The sequence below is a fragment of the Chelonia mydas genome, chromosome 15 (assembly GCF_015237465.2).
Source record: "Chelonia mydas isolate rCheMyd1 chromosome 15, rCheMyd1.pri.v2, whole genome shotgun sequence".
In the NCBI taxonomy this organism is placed as follows: domain Eukaryota; kingdom Metazoa; phylum Chordata; order Testudines; family Cheloniidae; genus Chelonia; species Chelonia mydas.
Window position 1 is genome coordinate 9,066,965 of NC_057856.1, and position 26,327 is coordinate 9,093,291.

At 51.8% G+C, this 26,327-nt stretch overlaps 1 protein-coding gene and 1 non-coding gene across 4 annotated transcripts in view; both read right to left on the reverse strand.

Annotated features, from left to right (window-relative positions):
• Positions 1-26,327, reverse strand: part of KSR2 (kinase suppressor of ras 2) — a 295,477-nt gene that overhangs the window by 251,408 nt on the left and 17,742 nt on the right. For all 3 annotated transcript variants that reach the window (XM_043529547.1, XM_043529546.1, XM_027834074.3), the window contains exons 2-3: positions 11,566-11,706; positions 3,594-3,744 (exon numbers count right to left, since the gene is read on the reverse strand). In XM_043529547.1, coding sequence (XP_043385482.1) covers positions 3,594-3,744; positions 11,566-11,706 — 292 coding nt within the window. The remainder of the gene's footprint in view (positions 1-3,593; positions 3,745-11,565; positions 11,707-26,327) is intronic.
• On the reverse strand, positions 12,206-12,369 carry LOC114022409. The gene has a single exon (XR_003566526.2). It is a non-coding gene; the product is annotated as a U1 spliceosomal RNA (small nuclear RNA).

Genomic DNA, 26,327 nt, shown 5'->3' on the forward strand with positions numbered 1-26,327 from the left:
ATCATTTTTGTTGCCCTTCGCTGGACTCTTTCCAATTTATCCACATCCTTCTTGTAGTGTGGGGCCCAAAACTGGACACAGTACTCCAGATGAGGCCTCACCAGTGTCGAATAGAGGGGAACGATCACGTCCCTCGATCTGCTCGCTATGCCCCTACTTATACATCCCAGAGGAAGGAAGCTGGATGAGCACTACCCAATCAGCTACTTTCTGGGACCTCGTTAGCATTGCCGCAAGAGGGAGAGATGTTTCTCCTTTGAGACAAGTGTTTCCATCGCATTCCCCCTGCTCGCAGTGCACGTGCCTGGTCGCAGCTGCCCTCCACCATTTACACGATAGTGCCCAGGGATCGCAGATTTAAGGAAGGCAGCAAAAACTCCAACTGCCAGATTGCTAGGATGGGGGCTCCTGTCGCCGCTTCAAAAGGCGTGCTACCTATTGCTGGGCGTCACCTCCACCGATGCAGCCTGTGCCAATTCGCCTTCCGCTTCCATTGCCTTATGTGGCAGGCACACGTTTTCGGGCAGGGCTCACCTGGGCACGGGTAGCACCAGCCCGGTGCAGCCTTTTACTGGGCCTCAGCAAGGGTGAGGACCTGGCAGAATAATTGCTAGCGGCATCCATACGCCGGCTCTCTTGGCAAAGCAGAGTCATGGCTCTGCCTGGGTAGGGCCCCGGACTGGGAGTCAGGAGACCGGGGTGCTAGTCACGGCGCTGCCACTGGCCTGCTGCGGCTGGGTGGCCCTGGGCAGTCATTTACACGTAGCATGGAGCACTGCCCACTGACTTCTGCCACTTCCACTTTGGGGTTGCCCAACATCACACACAGGCACTCCAGATCTGCTCACAGCACAGCTCCAGCTGAAGTCGACGGGCGCTGCAGGTGCTCAGCACCTCAAAGATCAGACTGAAGCCGAGCCGCACCCAAATCACTGGCCACTTGCAAAGTGCTTGGCTGGCTGCCTATGTGTAAACTGGGTACAGTGAAACCTACCCGCGCTGTACAGAGGTTTGAGCACCAGATGTAAAATGTGCTAAGGAGACCCCATGCCTGCAGGAGTTATTCCCAGGGGGATGGGGGTTGCAATGCCGCTGTGAATCCCCCCAGACAGCTTGAGCTGGGAAAGATTTTTGGAGGGTGCAAATGAAATACTGGAAATCAGAGAGAAAGAAGCTGACCAAACATGAGTGAGAGATGAGACAGGGAGCCACAGTACTGTCCTACCTGACACAGCCCGGCCGGACTGGCCTCCTTTCCTGACGTAACTGGCCATCCGCTCCCTTCAAACACCAGGAGTCCTTGGAGCACGGCTCCAGAGGGTGTCTCTGCAGAATTAACCTCTTGGGCTAATCTGAGCAGGAAGTACATTCTACTAGTAGCAGCTATAGATGCTGTTCACAGGAGGGCAGGGAAACTGAGGCACCAAGGAGATTCCATACAAGAACAGATTTAAAAGGCTGGGGCTGTATAGTTTAAAGGAGATCCAGGTATATAAGAGAACGAATGGGGCAGAGAAGGTTGCGCAGGGCTGTGGCAACGCTCACTGAAATTAAGAAGATACCTTTAAAAGATGTAAAAGCAAATATTGTTTGACTCAGTTACCCTGTGGAACTCTCTACCACCAGATATTGTTGAGACAGGTGGAATTTAAGGGGAAAGAGGACTGAACACAAACAAAAATAGCTGCTGAAGTTCAATAGTGGATGTACTACACATAGAGGCCTTCAGCCTTGGGCCCAAACTCATTGCCAGCTGGAGAACAGGGAGGCCCAGCCTGCAGGGCCGACACAGGCAAACAGCCAAGAACTCATAGGAGGGCCTGGAGGACCAGGCCCAGCATGAAGCTTCTGATTAGAACTAAGCAAGACTCGTTTTCGGTAAAGATCTCAGGCTAAATTCAGCGCTGGTGCGTGTAAATCCAGAGAGGCCCACTGAATGCAAGGCAAAGGCTGGATTTGGCCTTCGCATTTTAGGAGGAAACCTCAGTTCAAGCAAAACCCCTCTGGTTTCTCAGGCAGCCTGGCTCCACATTTATGCATTAGTTAGCCTGCTGTACATGAAGATGGCAACGGTATCACATCCTTATAGAAGGGCGCTCTCAAGGACCTCTGGTGCCCTCTGCGGGACAGACGAAGGAGGCATGGAGCACAAATTTACCCAAGACTAATGTAGCTAAATAAAGAACATTTCCTTACAGCGCGATAGTTCCTTCTTCCCGTTAAGTGCAGGGAACTCCACCAGGCAGAGAGCAAGCTGGGGGGAGATTTTCCCCTAGCCCTGTTGCAGCTGCATGCTTGTACTTAACAGCCTCAGCGTGGGTAACTGCCCTGTAAGGATACTTGGCTCTTCTATCACATCACCAAAGATGCCAAACTGCTTTGCCAACATTGACAATGCAAACTTCCGAGCCTTGGGAGATGGATAGGCAAGTTCTCCCAGCAGGAGAACAGAGAGCCGACAGCCCCAATGCTGCACCCACTTATGCACATGATTAGCTTTGAGGCCATGAGCACCCTTCATGGCCTCTCTGGGACAACTCAGTGTGTCAAGCCAAGCGTTTGCAAGATCTGGGCCTAAGCAACTTGCCTGAGCTCACACAGGACCATGACACGGCTGGAGAACAGCAGCCCCAGCAGAGAGTCACATTTCAACATGGTGTTGGCCAAACCAGAAGTACGTTCTGGGCATTTCACAAACATCCAGACTAGAGATGGTCCAGCACCCTGGGGACAAGTCACTCCTGAGCTTTGAGGTAGTTTGGATCCAGATCTGACTCCAGATCCATATTGCACTACCAACCTGGTCTCTGGTGAGCTGAAGCCAGGACCGGCCCCTTCTGAGCTGTCAAAGCTGTGAGAGACAGATGGCCTCAGACCTCACTGTATTTGTATTGTCATAACTTTTGATTACCAACTGCTTTGCTCCCAGATAGCGCGCGTCTCTCTCTCTCTCTGGATCCTCACATCCCAAAAGGGAGCAGAAAACATCCAGAAGGAAAGGCCAAACGTGAAGACATCAGCTTGGTAAGGAGACAAAAACAGTTCCGAGCACAGGCAAGGGTCAGGCAAGGCCACACACTACCATGTCAGACGTGTCCCCAGCATTTCCACTCACGGGCAAGTCACTGAGCCGCCCCCATCCAGAGAGGTTTGGCAGAGCATTCCCTCACCATCATCTCCCCCAGGCATGAGGGAGAGGGACACGATTGACAGCTTTAAAGACTGACGGTCTCTGCTTATTCACGGCCTGGACGCAGGCCACAGGAGCTTCCAACCAAGACAACAAGTGGTGCCCCAGGTGCTCAGACAACAGGACCTGGATGGAAACCACCAGCTCCTTTGACGCTCACCTGGGCGGTGTTGGGGGGCATGAAGTGACAGCAGGCCCATCCTCTCCAGCCAGCTCGGAACTAACATTGATTAGACTGGCCAAGGGACTCACACTCAGCCAGGGGCAAGGGGTGGGGGGTCAATACAGGGGTGAGGGAGAAGGAACACTTAGGGCTCTAAGAGAGATTCAGAGGACTCCCCAGCAGATGAGCGAGCCCACAGGACCCAGCAGAAGCAGCAAGCTTTGCACAGCCCTTCCTCACCTGATTTGTGGACGCTCCTGAGACAGGAGAGGGAGGCGTTCAGCCGGGCGCACTCCTCGCTGTTGGCCCCAAACTTCTCCACCGTCTCACAGACCTGGTCATCAGTCATTTCCAGAAGGTCCTCCAGGCTCAGCTGGCCAGGGGTGATTTCCTAGAGATGAGAGACAGGAGAGGGGTGAGGGAGGGAGAAGCATCCTGAGAGCTGACTGCAAATCAGTCTCAGAAAATAGAGACAGGAAAGCCCGTCCCCTGTGCCATGACACATGGAATCACAGACTTTCCTACAGAGGAGGCACTTAAGAAAGAAACCTGCTACCATCTACTGGCACATGTAAACAGGCTTCCACGCAGCTCGAGTTCCAGCTTTGTCTCATGTTGTTTACCAGGACCCAATCACACCTGGAACTCTATACCGCCCAGAGATATCTAGTGGATGAAAAACACACTCCAAGTAAATGTCATTACCCTGTGGACCAGTGCAGAGTAGGGATTGGAAATTTTATTATAGTATTTTCTATTATTTGTAGACAGTTACATGCACACAGGAAGAAATCTCTCCACTCTCATCCCGGAGGCAACTACAGCTGCATTGATAGATTTCCTAAAAAGGGAGCTTCGGCATTAAGGAACGGTTCATTGCCTTGGAAATATGCAGAGCCAAACAGCTGCTTTCTGATCTCATGTAGACAAGATACTAACCAAGATCCCAGCTTTCTGTCTCAGGTTGCTGTCCTGGCAGAAGTTAAAAACCCCACAGCCCATTGAGGGAAGAGGTGGGGAGAACACCAGCACAGTGAACCTGCCAAGCACTCTGAGCTATTACAGCCCTATCTGGAATCCAGGAGACCTGGATTCTGTACCACATGTAGCCAGTGACTCGCCACGTGACCCTGGTCTGGTCCATTTTCCTCTCTATGCCCCAGTGCCCACACCTCTGAAATATTGACCCACCCTTGTAGAGAGAGAAAGAGAGACCATACCAGTCAAAGTGAGTAAGCATCATAAAGGCACATTTATCTCTAATGGCTGAGCTACTACAGCCCATTAGGGGTCCCATCCCGCAGGGTGCAGTGCTCTCAGCTCGCACCGGGGTCGATGGGAGTTGCAGGTGTTTAGCACCTTGCTGGATGGGCCCAACAAAAGCAGTCGCCCCTGACAAGGCAAGCGCTTTGGGACAGCACAGTGGGAAAGGCACTGCACTACGCCGGATTCCAGTCCTTTCTAACACGGGGCTCCACAGGGCTGATCCAGCTGGTGCTGGGGCAAAATTTAGAAGAGAAACTGAACTCAAGTCAGACCTTGAGAAGTTCAGTTCTTACTCCCCCCACTCCAGAGGCCTTGAAGCTGGCATGTGTGCCTTAGCCAAGCCCACGCCTACAGTGACTGCATCATGACTGCATCAGAATTGCAGTTTTCACTTTAAAACAAAAGTCTCCAGCCTTCAGATTTGAGCAGAAAAGCCTGAAAATGTGACTTGAGTGTAGCTGATATATTCCCATCCGCCTGAGTCTGCCGAGAACCTGAAACAATAGCTTGGAGAGATGTGAACTGCACTCCGCACCTCAATGTAGTGTGAACTCCCAGACCAACTGCTCTGGAGAACCACACCCACACCACCTTGACTAAGGACTCTGTGGGGTAGGGGAAGGAAAGCAGCAAGCAGACACACTCCCGCTGCTGAGGTAAGTATTGAGGGAACCCCCTGCCTGTCAGGGAGAGGATGGACCCCTGTTCTTGTCATTACTTCTCTCCCATCCACGGAATAGGGACCCTGCTGTCACTCCTATGAGAAGAAGGGAGACCCCATGCCATTAGCCATGCCTCTGAGAGGGGGACAGAGCCATGGGGATGCCCCACCTCATCATGTGCCAGGACTCTGGACTGCCTTTGTCCAACCCTGCCCCTGGCGTTACCTGGGGAATGAATGCCAGGCCAGCCTGGCATTTCTCGGTGGGGTGTTCCAGCCAGGCAGGCCCTGGCCTGCAGAGTGCAGTTAGAAGGATATTTGCCAATGGTTTCCCATTCGTTTTAATGCATTTCAAGCCCCTGAGAGAGATTGCTGGTGGCTACCTCACAGCAGGACAAGGCTTGGCCCTCCCGTAACCCCTCTGATTGAAGGCTCTGAAGCACCGAGGCAGGAGTCTGAAGCATGGAAAAGGTTACCCTACATCTTCAGAAGAGCCCACGGAGCAGCTACCAAACTGGAGACGCTGTGGGGCTGAGTTACCCAGGTGCTGAGCACCCACAGCTCCAGCCACTGTCCATGGGAGCTCAGGTGCTCAGCACCTCTGACAGTCAGGCCCAACGGGTCCCAGGGGAAGAAGACACGTAACCATTTTAGTCTGAGCAACTTGCCCGGGTTCACAAAGCAAATCAGCAGCGTGGTCAGGAAAGGTCCTAGCTACAGCCCCCAGGCCCTAACCACTAGACAACGCTGCCTCTCGCTGCTGTGGCATCGCAGAGCCGCCGCACCACTGAAAATGCAACCCCGCGTTTCCGAGACGGTGAGAAATCTAGAAATCTCTCCATTCCGCAGTTCAGTGTTACAACAGGACTCAGGCAGATTGGTGCAGAACAGTCCCTTAGTGAAGCAATTCTGCCCCCTGGTGGAAACTCTGGTGACGTGCAGCCATCTTTTCCACTTTCATGGGGAAGAGTGGAAAAGACTAGCTTGCTTCCCTTTTCCGCCCTCTTGCCACAATCTCCTCAGCACCGACCTCTCCCCACCGCTGCCACCATGCCTGTTGTAGAGCTCAAACACACAACTTCCCCGAGACAGGAAGCCTGGCCTCTAGAAAGCCCAGCCATCCCACAGAGCGGCATCGTTAGCTACCCTGCCCAGCCGCCTTGGCAGACAGGCTGAGTACCCCAGCCTCGTTTCATCAGCCAGGAAAGTGAGGCAAACAGCAGCAAAGTGACTTGCCCAAGAGCTGGGAGGCCAAAGAGCGACAGCCACCTCGGCTGGAGAGCTAAGAGAGTCCTCACTCCCAGGAGAGAGAAGGCGAAAGGCTCGCTCACGAGGGAGGTGGTGAAGAGTTGAACTCTGGGCAATCGTTTTTTTCTCAGGTTGTCTGGCCCGCAGCGCCGGCCTGTCTTGGGAAGCTCCCCCATCTTCCTGTGCTCTTCCCTGCCAGCTGGAGAAGGGCGGTGGTAACTCCAGTGGGATTTTTTTCTTACTTCCTTTAAGGCTGAATGTGGCCTAGCGGGAGTTGTGCACACTGAATCCGGTCCCGAGTGTGCTCTAACGGTTAGAGCGGGGAACTAGGAGTTAGGACTCCTGGGTTCCATTCCTGAGTCTGCCCTGGACGTGGTACGGCGCAAACAGCTTGCTCTGAACCACGGTACCCCTGCCACCCCTCTGCAGTATGGGAGTGAGCCCTTGCCCTGGCTCCCGGTGTGTGCTGAAAGCACTCGGAGATCCTCAATGACAGTGGCTGCGGAAGGGCAGGACACTGCTGCTCGCGAGCAGGCAGGAGCTGCCGTCCGGGACAGGCAGGAGAGCTGCACAGGAGCCTGGCTAGAGAGAGGGGTGTTGAGTGGGGCAGCAGGGTGGAAGGAAGGGAGGCAGCGAATGGGTGCCCCACTAGGCTCAGCGCTGGCTTGCTTCATTCAGCATTTAGAAGGGACTTCTAAGCTGGTCTGCGGCAGGCTGCCGGCTCTTGTGGGTTTCACAACAGGCTCCTGCGATTGGGACCTGGCCCTCCAGTCAGGCTCCCCTAACATCCAGCCCTTTCTGGAGCAGCGTCGCCCTTCCAGTGTCACAGCGCCCTTCCGCCACGTTCCAGCCAACGGCAGGAAGCCCTGCTGTCCCTTTGGGGCTTCCCTCCCATCCCAGCCTCATCCACCAAGCAGTCCTCAACTTAACGACCTGTCCCTCCGCTGCTGGGGTCTGGGTCTCTCACCTCCTCCACACCTGGCCTCTCCATCCCTTCCTCAGGAGCACCAACCGCTGCCCTGGACGCTGCTTGCTGCGCTTTCTTCCGGCCCCTAACTCACAGCATCAGCTTCCCTTGAGCCCTGGCCCCTTTTCCAAGGCCTACTGTGGGTGTTGATCCTGTCCCCTGCAGCTATACCCCCTGCACGCTGGGTCAGCTCCAACCCATCCTCCCAAGACGGGATCCAGCACTTCCTCCCCCCAGGCCTTCTTCCCCTGCCTGGCTTCTGTTCCCCTTCCTAAACTCCCTCTTGCACCTGACCACGCTCTCGCCAGGTGGTACAGATCATGTCCATCAAGCCCTCTGGGTGTTCATCAACCACCAATTACAATTCCCCTTTCGCCCGGTCCCCACAGGCACCTACACTGCAGGTGGGAGTGGGCCTCCCAGCCTGGGCTAGACAGACACACCCTGCCTTCGCTCACCCTCGCACACTGAAAATAATGGGGTGGGCATTGCCGCTTCGACCCCGGGGGTCGCATACATACGCAACATCCACACTGCTAATTTTTTCGCACAGCTCGAGCCCTGCTTGCATCAGCCTGTCTGCCCAGGCTGGAATGCTCCCTGCCAGCTGCGGTGCAGACACACCCTTAGACGGGCTGCGTCACCCATGGCAGGCAGCAATGATTTAGTAGGGGTTGGTCCTGCTTTGAGCAGGGGGTTGGACTCGGTGACCTTCTGAGGTCCCTTCCAGCCCTGAGAGTCTATGATTCTCACCCTCAGTGGGCTGCAATAGGGGAGCCAGGCAGAGCAGGGGACTCAGAGATAACAGTGGCCCAATGGAAACCAATGCAGCACCGGACAAACAAAAGAGGAGAATATAGTTTAATTCTAAAGACTAAATACCCTAATAAAAGGCATGATGAAAATCCAGCTCTGGCAAACATGGGGGTTACACCCCAGTTAGGGGTTACAAAATAGGGACTAGGTGTTTAAATCTAATTGTAAAAAGGATCCTGTTATCTTCAGCCAGTGGTTCGGCTGCATTTAATTCCTGGGGTCTTGTGTGAACGGAGACAGGCCAGCCCAGGGAGGGCAGCTCCTAATGTGGATGGGGATTCGTGGCTGAGGTATTGAATTTTCAATACTTTGACTCCCTGGAGTCACAGGTTCAAATCCTAGCAGAGCCAGTTCAACCCTTCCAATAAATGGATTCCCTGCTGTTTGCTGAGCCCTTGATCTTTTCAATGAGGCCTTAAAGGTCAAGGTCCTCTCTGCTCTGGGAGGACACGAAAGCACACTTAGCATGTCTCCCAAGGTAAGGCTTTGCCTCAGTCTCCTTGGCTAAAATCTCTCCTCTCCCCAGTGTTGCACAACAGGGTGGCTCCTCCCCAGAGCAGGCTGCATCTCACCGGTTCTTTACATATATATGGTGGTTTTTGAAGCGCTTTGGCAAGCCTTCTGCATGAAAGGTGCCGTGTAAGCATTAAATATTACAGGGACTCAGGACATTTCCAACTCTGCTGGTTTCCTACAGCCTTGCCAGAGACGCACAGTTAGAGACAGGCACTCAGAGGGGGAGGAATCGGGGACAGTCCTTGGATTCTAGCGGGGCTCAGGGCCTTCTGCAAGGGGCTTCAACGCCTCATGGGATCATGCACTCAGGAACACGAAGCCTTGGCCCCGCTCTGGAGGCAGCAGCAGACACAACTGCACGGCCCTTTGGCGGCTCTGGTGACAGCACCCCATTCCCTGGGGCTTCCCACTTCGCTGGAGCTGCCGCATTCACAAGGTGTGACTGGCCCTAGGGCTTCAGGAACCCCTAATGTGGGAAGCCTGGAAGAGAAGCAGCTGCAGGGACCAGGATAGTAGTAGCATGAACTCTGCCCTCATCTAGCATGTAAGCAGCCAGAAGGAGAGGGAGCTATGGAGCTGGGTAGGTAGAAGACAAGTGATCAAAGCCCATAGGGCCGAGAGGATAACCTGAAGCAGAGAAGTCTGGGGGCCAGTTCAGCAGAAGGGCACACACGCTCCGCCAGCTTTGTGCTTGAGCAGTTTGCATGTGTCCAGGAAAGAGAGCCTAGTGCTTAGAGCAGAGGACGAGGCGTCAGGAGACCTGGTTTCTGCTCCCAGCTGTGCCACTACTTTGTTCTGTGACGGGGCCACCTGCTTCAAAGGGAGTCGCAAACCACAATGCTTGCCTAGAAGGTGCTACTGAAATGCAAAGGGTGTTTTCTCCACAGCCTCTTTCTGCCAGGCAATGGGCGAGGCGTATTGCTGGCTTTTGTAACCTGGCCACCTCCCCACCAAGAACTATACACAGACCACCAGACCTCTTCACACCCAGCACGTTCAGTCTCTTTCAAGGGGGGCCAGATATGAGCCACTGACCTCAAGTTGGAACATTCCCTGCCCCATCACCAGTCAGCTGAGCCCCGCAGCCCTCTGGACAGGCACCTTACATAAAAATCCGTACAAAGACCCACACAGGCAGCATGTTTTAAAGTGTGGGGGGTGGGGGGAGAAGAGATAATTCTATCTACCAAAAAAGAGTGTGTTAGGAGAGCATTAATGACACAAGAGACAGCTGCAGAACCTTACCGCTGCCCTCTTGTGCAAATGCATTAAGGATACAGTCTATATTTACCCGGTCACATATTTCTACAGGACCTCTGCTTCAATCCATGCAGTTTGGAGGGCAGCTGCTAACAGCACCTCGAACACTGCACCACAACAGCGGAAGCAAAAAGGAAGGGGATATTTTGGACAAGAGAATGGGGACAAAATCCCACCCTTAGCGAAACTAGTGCCCTCAGGTATTTAATTTCATACAGACAAGACAGGACCTTGGTTTTTAAGGTCTCATCTGAAAGATCCACACACAGGAAACTTCTAAAATATTTCTAAAACTTATGCTATATAGTTCAACCCCAAGTAACGGAGCTCAGAGCAGGAATGACCGGCTCACTTTCTTGGACTTGTGTGATGCAGGAGGCCGCACGAAACAATCCTGATGGTCCCCTCTGGCCTTAAACTCCAAGAAACTACTTTGTCTAGCAACCTCAGGAAGATGAAGCCCAGCACTAGCCCTGCTGAGATCTCAGGCTGTGCTTTCCCCGAGCCTAGCTATTTCCTAACTGCTGCTCAGTAATGTTTTCCAAAGCACGGAGTGTCTGCCCTGGAGCTGGAAGGTGGGAATTCCAGCTGGAGGCGACAGCTACCTCTGATGGAGCTGACATGCTAAAAAGGGAAGGGTAGACGTAGCAGCACAAGCATGGGAGGGGCTAGCTGCCCTGAGTACACATGTATGGACTCGGAGGGGATCGTCCTGGGCTGTCTAGCCCAGCCCCCGACTCCTGCTGCCCCGGCTGCACGATTTTCAGCACGCCAGCTCAATCAGAGCGACCACAGGTACGGTTACACGTCCAGCCCCAGTGCAGACAGGCCCTGAGTCACTTCGGCACTTCAGAGAACTCAACGCACTTATCCCACTGAGCCACCACGTCGAGAGAGCAACCAGGCTGTCCTCTGAAAAGGGGCGTTTTCCGCCTCAGATTGTATTACGGGCTTGTTTGCAGGAAGAAGAGAGCGGGTCAGGGCACACAGCCCGGGGCACACAGCCCGGGGAACGCTATGGCCAAGGACCGGGGGCTGGGTTTGGTTTATTCCTCAGTTCTTTTTTTTTTTAAAAAAAAAACCACCTCTGTGATGAGCTCAATGAAAGGAGCTCCTCGTGCGCCTGGGAACTGGCTGTGCCCAGCGGGAGCAGAGGCTTTAGGCCACGCTGTGCGTGGACTGTACGGTACGGCCTCACGGTGGCGAGTGATCTCTCTCCATCCCTGAGCTCAGCACCTGGGACACGTAGAAAGCCAGAGACCCTGCTCTGAGTGTGGAGGCGGGGGCAGGATTGCAGGCTCTAAGGAGGGATTTGCAGGAGGGGAAGCATACAAGGAGACGGGGGGGGGGATGGGGCACCCCAGGAAAGAAGGCGCGGAGGCACCAATGAGGAGGTGGAGGGAGGGAACTGGGTGGAGCTTGCAGGGAGAGGCAAGAGGCAGGAGCTCCAGGCTGAGGGGTGCATGCAGGCTCCTTACCTCCATGACCTCCTTGCGGATGTCCACGATGCGGAACCAGTGCAGGAGCTGAGGGAAGCCCTCCAGCTTGGCATTGCGCTCCTGCAGGGCCACCTTCCTCTTGCACGAGAGCTGGCGGCTGAAGTACTTGACCAGCTTGCTCTGGAAGAGACGGGAAAAGGCGTTTCGAGGCAGCCGGCACACACACACACACACATTGCCCTTTTCCCCAAAACTGCCATGTCCCCCGTCTTTGCAGACAAAGGGCAACCAGTCACTTAACACTGAAGAGTTTCAACACTGCATCCCACACCTGCCAGCCAACCTCCCCAGGGATTGCTAATTTGCATATAGTTCCTGAGATTTGCATCTTTACAGGCACAAACCCATCCAGAGCATGTGCCAGCCCCACAGCTCTGCGGGAACAAAACCCCAGCATGGCCGAGAATGGCACGTGTTGCTGGAGAGGTCAGAGTCCTTACCTGCCATACACACTGCAACCCCCACAGTCACACCGACTAGCGTCTTACTCTGCATCTGGCCCCACTGAAGTCAGGGGCACTGTTCATAGAGCAAAATGCTGCTCAACACAAGTCAGAGTCGGCTCCTAAACTACTAATGCCAAGTTTCCAATATTGTCTTTGTTTTCCCCCTTCTTCTCCAGGGGAAAGCGCAGACGCAGTCCCCCACTGCCACAAATTATGCAGTTGAGTTTCCCGCATTTGGGGAAATCACAGGGGTCAGCACACCCGCAGTGCAATGGATGAGCCTCACCCTGGGAAAACCACCTTCGTGATCATGGTATCTCCCCTGCCAGGTACCTGTTCCCACGCCTGGTTCTTCCTAGTCCCAAGAAGAGTTAGCAGGAGGGGAAAGTCCACCCCTTGCTTAGTGCTCTGTTCCAGAAATGCCAGCTCTGTACTGCTGTTCTTGGAAAGACCCCCGCATCCAGCAAATGCTGGTGCCTGTGGGTAACTCTTGTGTGCATCAGAGTTTGTAGGATGGGAGCCCAGGACTGTCCACTGGAAAGTCAGGGATCCAGACACCCCCCTCCCTCTTTTAATAGCTCTGCAGACGCTCATCTAAGGATCTGAGGGAACAACCTGCTCCATTCCCAGTTCGTAGAGCAACACTGAAAGGGATGGCATGAGAAACGTGGACACTAACGACTGCGAATTCTGCCTCGTGGCGAGAGCCCGATCTGCAGCCTCAGCACAAGAAGGCAGGAGAGAGGAGACAACAGCGAGCCATGTCAGTTCACACCTGCCACTCCCCAGTGGCAGATTTCATACGCCATCCCCGCACGGTCCTCAGGGCAGCCAACGGCTCAACTCTCCCTCTGCCAGGGCCGACGTCTACAATCAGCGCAGGAGACTTGACGAGCCTACAGCGCAGAGGCAGCACCGGTGCATTTCACGTGCAGACCACAGAGGGTTGAATGAACGTCAGTGGGTGCCACAAGCATCCAAGGTTAAATTCAGCCCAAGCTCAGCCTCCATGTTGACAGCACCTGCAGAGAGAGGAGTGGAGCTGCTGCTGCCAGAGACAAGGCAGGGACACTCCGTTTTCAGATGGGAATTGAGTGCCCCATGACATGGGAAGCTCTGAAAACCTGCCCTACAGGTTCCCTTTACAGCTCCTGCCTTCCCAGAGGAAGCCCTGGAGTGGAGACATGGCTGCTCCCTTCCTTTCCTGGGTGACGCTGAGCACTCCCACTGAAGGCAACGTGACTCCTGACAAATTTTCTACGTTTCCCTTATGTGCACTGCTGGGCCAGGCCGCAGCACTCAGTGCCTGGCAGGATCAAAGCCCTTCATTACTATTATTGTCAACACCTGACCACGTGCCTCCTGGTGCGACTAAAAGAATGTGTTCCCTGCCCTGAGGAGCGATTTCACTTTCAGCCCCAGCCATCTCTGATGCAGGGCCTCTTGGTCAGAACAAGGGGCTGGCAGTCAGGATCCCTGGATTCTGCCGCTGTCTCTGCCACAGCCCTGCTGCGTGACCTCAGGCAAGGAACATTCTGCCTCAGTAAAATGGGATAATGACACTCCCTTAACGTAACACTTGTCTGCCACCAGGTATCAGCCCAACATTTCAGTTTACAGGGGACCGGGGTAGCCGTTTGGGCTTTTGGTGCTCGGTGCTACACTTCTCCTCGCTGGTCACACACACATTTAGAGCTAGGACCTTCCATGTCACATTTCAAAGCATTCCACAGCCACCCTTGACAACTGCAGTTAGCCAACAAAGACTTTCAGATTCTGAACTGGAACGACGCTAAGTACCTGGCCGCGTTAGACTGAAATAGAGCTTATAATATGGTTCATTTAAGACACTATCGCAGAAAGAAACCCTCTGCAATTCCCTTTCCTTGCTTTCAGCTTGGTGATTCTGCGCCACTTCTGTGGAACGCTAGGTGGCACTAAGCTATCGTACATGCCTGGCTGAACATTTCCCATTTCCACAGCCTCCCCTGCTTGATACGTTATTATGAATGTGACGTGCAGCGCTACAAAAAATACAAGGGTAAAACCCAGGGCATTCCTAAAAATAGTGAGTGCTAGCCTGCTCCCGGTGAAGTCACTGGCAGAACTTCCTTTGACTTCAGAGCTTGATTGGCTACCCTTACGTTGCAGCTTAAGTGCTCGCCAATGTAAAGGTTGCATAACTGGACCATGGAAGGACGTGTTAGAGTTAGAGACAGCTGAGATCAAAATAGCACCTTAAAGTTTTAGGGATTTTTTTTAAAAGGCAATTGGCAAGGATTAGAAAAAGCACCCCAAGTAAACCCAACAAAAATACCCCCCACAAGATATGTGCAATGTCACTCAGCTAACCCAGGGACTGGATTAGTAATACTTGGCCCTATTCCCCTATCACGTCCCTCTGGTTTGTCTTATCTTGTTATCTCTCTGTGGGCCCCATTGTGCCCCAGGATTTACAAGCACAAATCCTCACGAAGTCCCATTAGCCAACATGACACTGAACTGCCCCAGGGGCCTGCTTTAGCGGACCGTGATGCAGACTCAGGGCCTGACATGGGTAGTTCTGAGACGCTGACTGTGTCTTTTATTCATAACACCTAGCATGCTCCTGGGTGCTCAGTGAATATTATTTTTATACTAACACACACATACCAGAAAACCTAACATTTTGCAAGCTAACAACTAAAAGAACACAACTGAAAAACCTAGCGTAATGCATCACTCAATGTGCTTTGTTCATTTATTTTGTCAAGTATAGTTTAGGGGTTTTTTTGCTGCCTCAGTAATAAATATAGCCTTTAGCATTACAGCAACAGTGTGTGTCCTTTGGGCCAATCTCTCCACTCACATAGGTAGAACATCATTCCAGTTAATGTAGATGCATCAATGTAAACACTACGAAAACGTGACCTGGATCACACGTACACTGTGGATTTGGCATGGGGGGAATTAAAAGATATTAGGAGTAGGGGCTGCAAAGGAGACACGACAGGTGCAGACTCCTAGCAAGTCTTTAAAGTGATGTTTTCCAGGCTTCTGCTGTGAAGTGATTTGCTCGCTCCTCGGATGGGATGGTATTATTGGCCAGGTCCAGGGGGTCGGCAGCATGCAGCGTAACTGGGCTGCCAGCATCAATAAGGGATCCTAACTGAGGACTGAACATTATTTTGTAATTGTTGCTTTAAATATGAGCAGGCAGGGGGTCTCCCAAGTCTGGGGTCAAGGTGGAGACTTGGGAAAAGGGGGCGGCTGAGCAGGAACCCGGATCCTGTTATTACACTCCAGCCTATACATCTGCAGTCATGCTATAGAAGTTGGTGGATTTATCCACAAGGAGAATCCAGCCTGGGAGTCCGGGGCTGCCTGACTCACCGCCCCAACCACAAAGCTGTCTCCAGGTCTCTGGTCTCCCTTGCCGGCCAGCAAAGGGGAACCACACATCCGCGTCCCCTCCTAGCAACGGGCCTGGGCAGGGGTCCTTAGCTAGCCAGGTGGAGCCTCACGACTCTGCTTTAGGCTTCAGTAGAGACACTGGGCCAAAGCATCCCCTCCATGTGCACCCCGCAAAAGGCTCTCCTGCAGGCAGAGCTCATCTTTCAGGGACACAGGGGAGTGCGCTCTAGGGATACCCCTTTCCTGGCGTACGGGGAGGAGCAAGACCAAGAGCAGAAGATTCGACAGCAGCGTCTCTGCAGAACTGTTCCCACCTCCGCTTGTGGACAGTCTATGCACGAAGCAGAATTGGCTCCAGCAGGGTTGCACCCATGGCAGCTACTGAGGAGCCCTGAGTGGAGCCGGTCAGTAGCAGCCTGGGACGGGGGGGTGGCGCTAGTGGAGCAATCCATTGATAGCGCCTGCTTGCACAGGTCAGGGAGAGGGGATCTCTTCCGCAAAGATCCCAGTGATCCCCAGGGCTGGGAAGCTCTGTACAAGAGTCCAAGAGTGAAACTAACTTGTCTAGTTCAGCACTCCAGGCAAAAGGGAAACAAGCAGCACCAACGGTGAAAAGAGAGCTGGAGTTTCAAGTTCCTTTGCTGTAATAATCAGAAGGTGCTGAATAAATCGCCTGAAGGGTATCTGTTTCTTAAGAACGTGAGGCCCCATTCTCCGTGCCCTGGTATCTTGTGCAGTCCTCACCCCAGTGCAAAGCGAGCTTACAGCCCTGCCAGTGCTGCCAGCAGGAAATGCCAACCTGGGAGTCTGAACCCACTGTGCACGGGTGGAAACAACTCCGCAGTACGAGGCGCACAGAACGGTACAAGGCAGGAATCAGGCCTATGCTTTTTGACCTGACAGTGTCCCCTTAAGGAAGAGTTGTTGGGCTCATCTCACCTCTCTCAAGTTCGAAGCCGCGGAAGAGTGTTTGAAACAAGTCACAGGGAAGCAAGTTCTATTACCAGCATCCCACCAGTGACATGACAGGCATCAGTGAGGTAGAAGACACGCTCTTAAAGTACTTCCAAAACCTCCCTTGCCAGGCTGACCTTTCCCCCTGCTTGATCTCACCCCAGACACATGCTTATTAATCCTTGGGAGAGTCAAGTGCCATCAGCATTTAAGAACTGGGCCCTCCACCCTGCAGTTGGTCTTCACAAACCTAGGGCTCCACTTTGCTACTACCAAAGTCAAAGACAGATTTGCCGTTGAGTCAGTGGGAGCATGGTCAGACCATCGCACTGGCAGAGCACCTCTGAAACGGATGTGAGGTTTTCAGCTTCTGGCTGCCAGCAGCCGTTCTGCTCCGATTGTTGCAGAAACGGGCACCAATGGACTGAGTGCTCAAACCCACCCTCCTCCAAGCCTGGGACCAGCCTACCGAAGGGATGGACTCTCTCCCCATGTCATACGGCCACAGCTATGGCCAGCAGGGGGCACCTGAGCTAGATCCCCTCCTCCTCCCCCCCTACCCCCGTTATAGACCAGAGGATGCTCCGAGCCCCATTCTCAGCCTGTCTTGGTGACCTTTGGGCACTCTGCAAAAGTGGTTGGAGAGGGCTGAGGGTGCTTCCCAGAGGGGCAGCTGGAAAGGAAAGGCGTTCCCATTAAAATAGTCACTGTAATACTGCTGAGGTTTTACTGTGCTGCTAATGATGTGTTAGAGCACCAAGTCTCTTGGATGGGCTTTTTATTATTTTAAAGCTAAACCAATAAATAAGTAGTATGACTACTCCCACGGACATCACTAGGGAAACTGGTTGCAGGCTTGGGCCCTAAGTGGGTGAAAATTCAGCCAGGGGATCTGTAACTTTATTTGAAAGAAAGGCTGGGGTTTCCAAACTCTTCCTTTATTTGCACCAGGCTGACACCTGCTCCCAAAGCAGCAGAAGCCAGCACACGAGCTGCCGTGTGAGCTGCTGACTGTTTTATTGATTTCTATAGCACCTACTCTCCTAACCCTGCACAGATCAGTTACAGACAATGGATACCCCAAAACAAGGACAGAACCGAAGCAAAAGAAGTGTGTCTTGTCCCATTCCCTAAAGGGCCCTGTAGGTGAGCTCAGACATGCAAGGGCTCTGAACGCTAGAGGTGCCTGCTCCTCCTCCTCCCCTTCTGACTTTAGAGCCCTTTTAAAATCAGCAGTGTTTGAAAAATGGGGGAGAGGGGGAAAGAGGTCGGAATGAACACAGTAGTTTGAGTTCTTTTCACAAGGCCTTTTTCCTAAAAGACACACACCTCCACTCCAACTGTAGTCCGTTTTTGTTGAAATTAGCGGTCGTGTCCGGTATGGCATCTGTCCCCGAATCCCCCCTGCCAAGCTTTATGGTTTTACAATCTTTTATAAAAGTCCACTGCTCCCGTGGCATTCTGGGAGAGACCCAAAGCACCGCTCAGAGGAACACCCAGCACATGGTTGGTGCTGCACGAGCACACGGAGGCCACAGTCAAGATCAGAATCCCATTGTGCTAGGTGCTGTACCTCCCACCATGGGACTCGGATCTTGACTGGGGCCTCCAGGTGCTAGCGCACCACCAACAGCCGCGCTCAGCGTTCCCAGCCGAGCAGGGACAGCGTCCTTCTGAGACTTGACAAACACCTCTCCCAGGGAACCAGTGAAACTGACCGCACACAAAGGGCACAGTCCACTCAAGGACAAGCAAGGTAGAGCCTTTGACTGTTCAGTGTCCTGCAGGGCTAGAAATCAGACATGTTGCTTAGAAGAGCAGGTAAAAAGACATCCTGACCCAAGTATAATATTTAACTCGATGATGCCCCTTAAAAAGGTTTCTTATTCTTACATAAGAAGTGCTTTAAAAAAAACCACAAGACTTTTGTAAGAGGACAAACATTGCAAATTGGGTAGTTGTTCTGGACAACAAGGACTTGCTTCTGTTCCCCTGCACCTGGATAAACCCAGGCCATCTGAGGACATTCCCCACTCACACCACACTGCTGGGCTGCGTGGTAGTTTTGCTAACCCTCGGCTCTCATGGGAGCATTAGAAAGAGCTGGACAGACACAGTGGAACGACTGCTTCATCATTTTTGAACTCTGGCTGCTGCAAGCACTCAGCACAGCAATTCAGCTGCCCTTGTTTCACTTTAGCCCTGGCCCTTCCCTGTCTGGGCAGATCACAGCAGAAGCCATCTGTTGGGGGGGGACAAGGCTCCAAGGAGCCCATTGGGGAGCAGGGAGAAGTAGGTGTATGTCACCCACAAATGACAAGGAGGCCACCAGGTTTGCCCACAGCGGAAATCCTCCCCAAAGCACAGAGACCACCCAAGGCCCTGCTCACCATGGTCTTACTATGACCAGCAACACCCCCTGTCAGCTACTCTAGGGGAGCATGATCCGTTTACAAGAACAGACATGGCTTTTACAGCAAGCAACCCCTCAGCCTAGGCACCGAGAGTCACCAGTCATATAGATTCTGCAAGCCCAATGCTGCCCTAGTTACACCTGTGCAAGCACAGGGTCCTCCAAGGCTGCACTCAGTAAAGTGATGCCTCTCACTCTTATTAGGGGAACAAGCCCCACCTGTCGTCCAGAACAGATGGCTAAACACAGCTGATTCTTTCTACCAACAGGTGGTGCAGTGGGAAGGAAGCAGCTATGTCCTGTTAACTGGCCCCATGGCTCCCCAACACACATATTTCTCATTACGCTCCCACAAGGAGCTTAAGTCCCAGCTTGTTTGTTTTTTCTTTTCTGTGCACTTTGGTCAGGCTCCCAAGGCACTCAAGAGGAAAAGCACTCACAGAGATTCATAGGAACACAGGGGCTTGGACGGCACCTTTGCCTCCAAGCTTATGAAAGTCTAAAGAGAAAATGCACTAGCCCCTACTTTCACTGCCTACCCCGGGAACTCCCAGAGCTGGTAACAATGTTTGAACAAGCTGGCCAAGCACCAAATACCTTCCTGCTGCTGCTATGGTTCCCTTTCAGAAGGACAAGAAAGTGCCCTCCATTGGTATTAAAAACAAGATGTGAGGGCCTGAATCTGCCATGCAGAGGGCCAGGCGTGCCTGGCTTAGCCCTACGCAGGGAGAGGCCCAGAGAGGGACACAGAACTCTCTGAAATGCGACTCCCCCACTGCTGAACAGCACACCCACACAAGGGCACAAGGCTTGTTTTCTGATCTGAAACTCCCACACGATCCCATTCCAGCTCTGTGCCCTTGCCCCATACGCGGTCAGCACACCATGAGAGTTATTGCAGACTCGGACTGTGAAGACCCAGGAGGGAGGTTCATCAGAGGTTAAATGGGTCATCATTATTTGTATTAAAATCTTTTAATAGTCCCAAGGAGCAATAAGGAAAAGAGCCTGATTACCCAGCACATGCAGTAGGGATACACCTCCTTTTTCTTCTTCTTACTGCTCTTACCAGGAAAAAAATCATAAAGTCATAGGAAGGTAGGACTGGAAGGGACCTCAGGAGGTCATCAAATCCAGCCCCCTGCACTGAGGCAGTACCAAGTAACCTAGACCATCCCTGACAGGTGTTTGTCCGGCCTGGACTTAAAAACCTCCAACCACAAGGATTCCACAGCCTCCCTTGGAAGCCTGCTCCAGCTTAACTACCCTTCGAGTTGTAAAGTTTTTGCTAACATCTAACCAAAATCTCCCTGTTTGCAGATTAAGCCCGTTCCTTCTTGTCCTACCTTCATGAGCACTGAGAACAATGGCTCCCCAGCCTCTTTCTAACAGCCCTGAACATATTTGAAGACTATCATCACTGTCAGCTTTTCTAAACCTTTGATCATTTTTGTTGCTCTCCTCTGGACTCGCTCCAATTTGTCCACCCCTTTCCTAAATGGGGGTGCACAGAAGTGGAGACGGTACTCCAGCTGAGGCCTCGCCAGTGCTGAGTAGAGCAGGAGGGTTACCTTCTGTGTCTTCCATAAGACACTCCTGTTAATACCCCAGAGACTAATTTTAGCCTTTGTTTGCAACTGCAGATTTTCCTCCTTTTTTACCTTGGGGCAACAGGTTAGTGGCATTTGCTCAAAACTAAAAGGGCTCTGACTGGCTACAAGACTTTTTTTTCGGCAGGCGGAAGGGACTGATTGGTCTGTTCCTACCAGGGGTGGGGTTAAGGGAGTGTACAGCCTTCTCCAGGAACGAGGCACTTACACTCGTTCGAAAGGACAGCTTGGGGAGAAGTCTGGTTTGGTTGCTTGTATCTGGTTGGGGAGCTCAGTTGAGTCAGAAGTCCGGTCTAGTGTTGAGGAGCTCATTTCCTCTTGTGTGTTTTAATATCGTTTAGGGGCTTATTTTAGCCTGGCTGTGCGGTGTAGCCGGGAAGCGTGGTGTGTCTCAAAAGCTTGATCTAGCTTATGGGATTAGCTTTAGGTGCTTACTCTCGCCTGCTCCAGTTTTAGAAGTTTCATTTGCATTAGTGGTGCAGCTTGGACTAGGACATTCCACAGGTAAACTTCAGGGGCACATCTGCCCCAAGGGCACTCTTCAGTGGAACATCACAGGGTTCTGGTCTGTCACCCCTCCTGCTTGATCTGTATGTGAGGTGAGGCTGTCAGGGATGCAGAGTTATCTAGAACTGGGTTGCAAAACTTTCTGGGAAAACTAACAGTGGGAGGAGAGAGTCCATCTCTGGAGTCCATCTCTGAGTCAAAAACCAAACTCCTGCTCTTGATGAAAACCTGAAAAACTGGTGGAAATTAAAATAACTAAGACTTCAGTCAAATTTGCAGGGGAGCGGGGACAATACTTCCTGACCAGCTCTAAAGCTATCACAGTGCTGATTACATTCACCTGTATGCATCTCTCATCAGCTCACGAAAGCTTATGCTCAAATAAATTTGTTACTCTCTAAGGTGCCACAAGTACTCCTTTTCTTTTTGTGGATACAGACTAACATGGCTGCTACTCTGAAACCTGTCATCAGACCTGGACTCTGCAGTTGCTTTGCTTTCCTAGGGATAGATCCACAAAGGGATTTAGGGGCTTAAGTCCAAAATTTAGGTGCTCAAAACCCCTGATCAACTGCTGCCTAACCCTGCAGGGGACTACAGTCCCTAGGTGTCTAAACTTCCACTGCTGGACATACACATAACTGCCAGGTGCCTAGCTCACACCTAATCACCAGCAGGATCCTCAAACTCTGCATTCCCCTCGCCTATTTTGCCTGTGGGGATTGATCTGGTAGGTATATTCTGAGCATGTCTACTACCTCAGGCCTCACGTCACACATAACTGCACCCAGTGGTTTGCACACTTAGGATGTGGGAGAGCCAGGTTCAATCCCACCCCTCTCCCTGACGTGGAGCAAAGATTTGAATTCAGGTCTCCCACCTCCCAGGTGTGAGCCCTAACCACCAGGCAATGGGGTAGTCTGGCGTGGGCCTCTCTCAGTCTCTCCTGCTGGTGCTGTTTCACTTTGTATAAATAATCAACTAGTCACTGGAACACCTCCCAAGTGCATGCCCTGGCCCCGGGCATAGGGAGTCATTCTGTCTTTGGCCCCATGACTGTTTATAGTTCATACAAAGTGGGAAGGCTTCAAGAGGAAAGACTGAGCCCTTCAGCAGACTGTCCCATAGACCAGAGATGAAGGTACTCATCTGAGAAGGAGGAGACCTGGGTTCAAATCCCTGCTCCACATCAGCTTTAGAATTTCCTCTGCCTAATGACACATAAGGCAACCCATATTTCCCACTGCTGTCTGTCCAGAGCAAGGTGTTTGGCTCCATCATAAATTGTCCTGCAGTAAGTCATTCTTTGTCCTTCACGGCCTCTCTTCCCTCCAGGTGGGACCCAATCGAAGGTGTACCTTGTGCTTTTGCCACAGGTAGCCTGATGACATGACCAGCTTGTAGTCATCTCTGTCTGATTGTTGAGTCTACAGTCTGCTGGGCTATGCAGTGCAACACTTCCACACTGGTTATGCGAACTCCCAAGTTTCTTCTTAAACAATGCTGGTGGAATGCATTCAGCTTCCTTGTCTGTGTACTTCCACCATCTGCTACGCTTCCACAGCATACAATAGTGATGGAAGGACAATAGGATTGTACAACCTCATTTTAGTGGGCAAATGGGGAAATGATCTACTGGCTTTGTCAGTTCTTGCCTTCACTTCTTCCATGAGCTGGCCATTAGCAGATATTGTACTTCCAAGATAGACAAAGTCATCGGCTCTTTCATACTCTTCTCTATCAGTCACACATCTGTCAGTGCTGACAGCATTCTCTCCTATTTCCATGGTTTTGGTCTCCTGTTAACTGATACTGAAAGTCCCACATTGGCAGCTTCTGCCTTTATGGTCATGAAGAGTCTTTTCCTTCCATCTGAGTTGGTATCCAGTTGACTAGATCACCTGCAAAAAGTCTTGCAGCCTATCTCTTGCCCACGCAACCAACTGTCATTGGCAGCAGCTGACACTCTTATAAGGACTATATGACAATGCAGAAGAGAAGTGGGGATAGTACACAACCTTGCCTTACATCAGAAACAATATTAAACCATTTGGTGTCCCCCATCTCTGTCCAGAGGCAGCATGCACACTCATCATACAAAGCTTTTATCAAATTAACAATCTTTTCTGGAGTTCCATAGTGACTCAGGCACTTGCAGAGGGTTTATCTGTGGCACTCTCAAATGCTTTCATAAAATCAAGGAAATTAAAAACCATCTGCTGCTGATATTCTAAGCCTCTCTCAATAAGTCTTCTCAAGGTGAAAATCTGGTCTGAATGTGACCTACCAGAGCGAAATCCAGCCTGTTCTTCCTTGAGCACTTTATCAATGGTGGTTTTCATTCTATTCAAAACAATAATGCAAACCACTTTTCCACGAACATGTGGGAGCGTGGCCCTTCTCCTATTATTGGATAAAAGCTTTGTCCACTTTTATGGATTTTGCAGATAACACCTTTTCTCCAATCTTTAGGACAGATCTCCTTTTCCCAAACCATCCTGTACAACCTGCACATGTAATTCACCATCATTTTCTCCAGATTTTAACATCTAAGCATCTGCCTTGGCATAGCCTGGTGCTTTACCGCTCTTCAGTTGGTTTACAGCCTCAGGCTACACTGGCAATTGAATGACAAAACTTTTGTCTTTCAGTGGTGTTAAACCCCCACCCCCACCGCCCAAAGACAAAAGTTTTGCTGTGACAAGTGCCAGTGTGAACAGCGCATTGTGCTGCCGACAAAGCTAATGCTGCTCGTTGGGGGTGGAAATTTTTTGTCAGCAGGAGAGCCGACAAACAGCGGCTACACTACATGACTTTTAGTGGCACAGCTGTGGCAACATAGCCATGTCGCTAAAGCTGTGTAGTGTAGACAAAGCCTTAGTTACTTCCTCAGTAGCAATTACTTCTAATGATACAAGTCCACTATTCCGTCACATTTCCCAGTGTGTGTTAGAGGTTCTCAGCACATGTTAGTGGGTAGGCCCAACCTGGAAACGTTCCATCCGATGAGCTCTTTGTCCTTCCTCTGTCGTTAAAATTGTACCATCTCAAGCCTTCAGAATGCTACAACGGTTCAAAAATTGTGATGTCAGTTGTTTAGATACTAGACAACATATTTTTAAAATCCCCTCTCCCGTATGCCTCCTCTGCTTCTCTTGCTTTATTTTCCATCCATTCTCTCTTATCTCTTCTGGCTGATCTTTTAACTTCCTTGTCTTTGTCCATATATTCTTGCTGCAGAGTAACTCTTTTATTGCTGTCTCATTCTTGCGGAAATCTTTTCTTTAATTCTTTCCTCTCTTCAATATGTCTCCATATATTTGGTTGGAACCATTCTTTTTTCTTAGATCGTTATATATATTATATATATGCAAAAAATTATGACCTCTAGGTCACCAAGAGGTGATCCACATACTCCTGTCAGGAAGAGATGCTTCTCTCTCTGGCTGGTCATGTGCAAAATGAGTATTGTATGGTTCACAATGGATGCCCATTCACAGTCTGAGCAAAATGATAATCAACAGATAGCAGAGCTTGCAGAAAAAAACAAAAACACTGGAGTTCTCCTGTTTAGAAATAAGAAAATGCACTTTTGAAACTATATCTGGGGTGCAGATGAACCCACAGGTGTCCTTGAATCTGTGAGGACAAGCCGCCAGCAGGCTTATCTTATGAGAAGGGATCTCAGCCAACCAAGTTGAAGATGCTTGGAAAAGGACTTGGAGTAAGCTAGCCTGTAGGAGATGCCTTGTTAGGGAAGTTTAGGCTCGAGAAAACATGTTACGTTGTTTTATATGAAACCATTTCTTTCCAATATTCCTACTCTCCAGCACTTGAATCACTGTTCGGTGATAATACATTTTGTCTTGTTTTCACTGCACTTCATGACACCATCTCAGGGCTGTGTGTTAAGAAGAGTGGGGATCCTGTACTGAATCTTGCAAGCTGGGGTGTATCATTTCTTTGGGAATAGCGGATCTGAGAGTTTGGTGAGCGTGCAGAGGAACAGGGGCTCAGCACCCCACAGGGACACTCAGAGGACGCGGTGGGGTTGGTGTGTGCCGATCACTAATCTGCCTGGAGAGAGAGGCCTGCAACGCAGTTGTGTGGCCAGAGGCTGGTAGTGTCAGGGAGCTGATCCACAGCAGGCACCGACAAGACTTCCTCACACTAAAGGGCAGGTGGTGTCAGTTGGATTTGCTGCTTGGGCAGTACTATCAGCCCATCCTGGTTTTCCGCACCTGATGGTTGTATCTGCAAATCCATGACAGACGGGTCTTGTCTCCGGGTTGTTACCAAAACCGAAAGCGTTTTCACATGGACAGATTGTTAGCCTGACTCACAACCCCCTCCCAGGAGGGCCGGTGGATTGCTTTCAGGCTGGCTCCTACCCTCCGAACCAGTGGTTCTCAACCTATTTACCATTGTGGGCCGCATCCAATCCTACCTGTATGGCCCTGAGGATGTCACATGGGCTACAGCTGTGTGTTGATTGGGCCACAAATGGCCCACGGGCTCAGAACCACTGCTCTGAACTATCTGCCTTGGGTGGTCCTGCCAGCATAGCTCTCAGCATCATCAGATCTCGCAAGCCTTCCCACCCATCAAGGCACAACGCTACATCAGGCAGAGGAGGGAGTTGAACCTGGATCTCCCACATCCTGAGTGAGCGCTCTAACCATTGGACCCAAAGTTAGCCCACCACCATGATGACAACGACCTAGCGTCTAGCAGGGGTGGGTTTAGCAGGGGCTCCTGACTCCAACTGCACCCACAGAAATCATGAAACCAAGGATGCATAAACAGGCAAACATACACTTCTCCCAGCCTGGTGTGGAGGGGATGTCCCAGGGGTTGGGGAGAGGGGGATATTGGAGAGCGACCCTGCCCCATACTCACACTCCACCAGCAGCTCCTGTCCCATGGAGCTGGGCCTGGCTCCCCACTTTGGAGACTGTGACCTGGCGCCTCTCAGGTTTGGCCCACTCACCCCTCCATCATGACAGAGGGGCAGCTGGGCCAAATGTGAGCGAGTGGCTTTGTGACCAAGTCCTGGTCACGGCTCTCTGGGCCTCTCCCCTCCAGATTACTGCATGAGTTCTTCCCGGGGGGCTCCTGAAAAGTCACTCGATGCAGGCTGCAGCTGCCTGCTCACCCCGCAGTGCCCCTCACAAAGAACACATAGGGCAAGGCCCATCCACTTATCCATGGCCTCATTCTTCCAAAGTGCTGAACACCCACAGCTCCCATTGAAGTCAGTCAGAACTGCAGGTGCTCAGCACCTTAGCAAAACAGGCTCGGCCAGCTCCAGCCTGAGAGGGTGGGGGAAAGGATCTCCCATGACTTCCTAGAGCCAGGACCCTGGCTTGGGTTCTCCCGCCACCAGGGCACGTCAGGGTGATTGCTCACCAGGTTTAC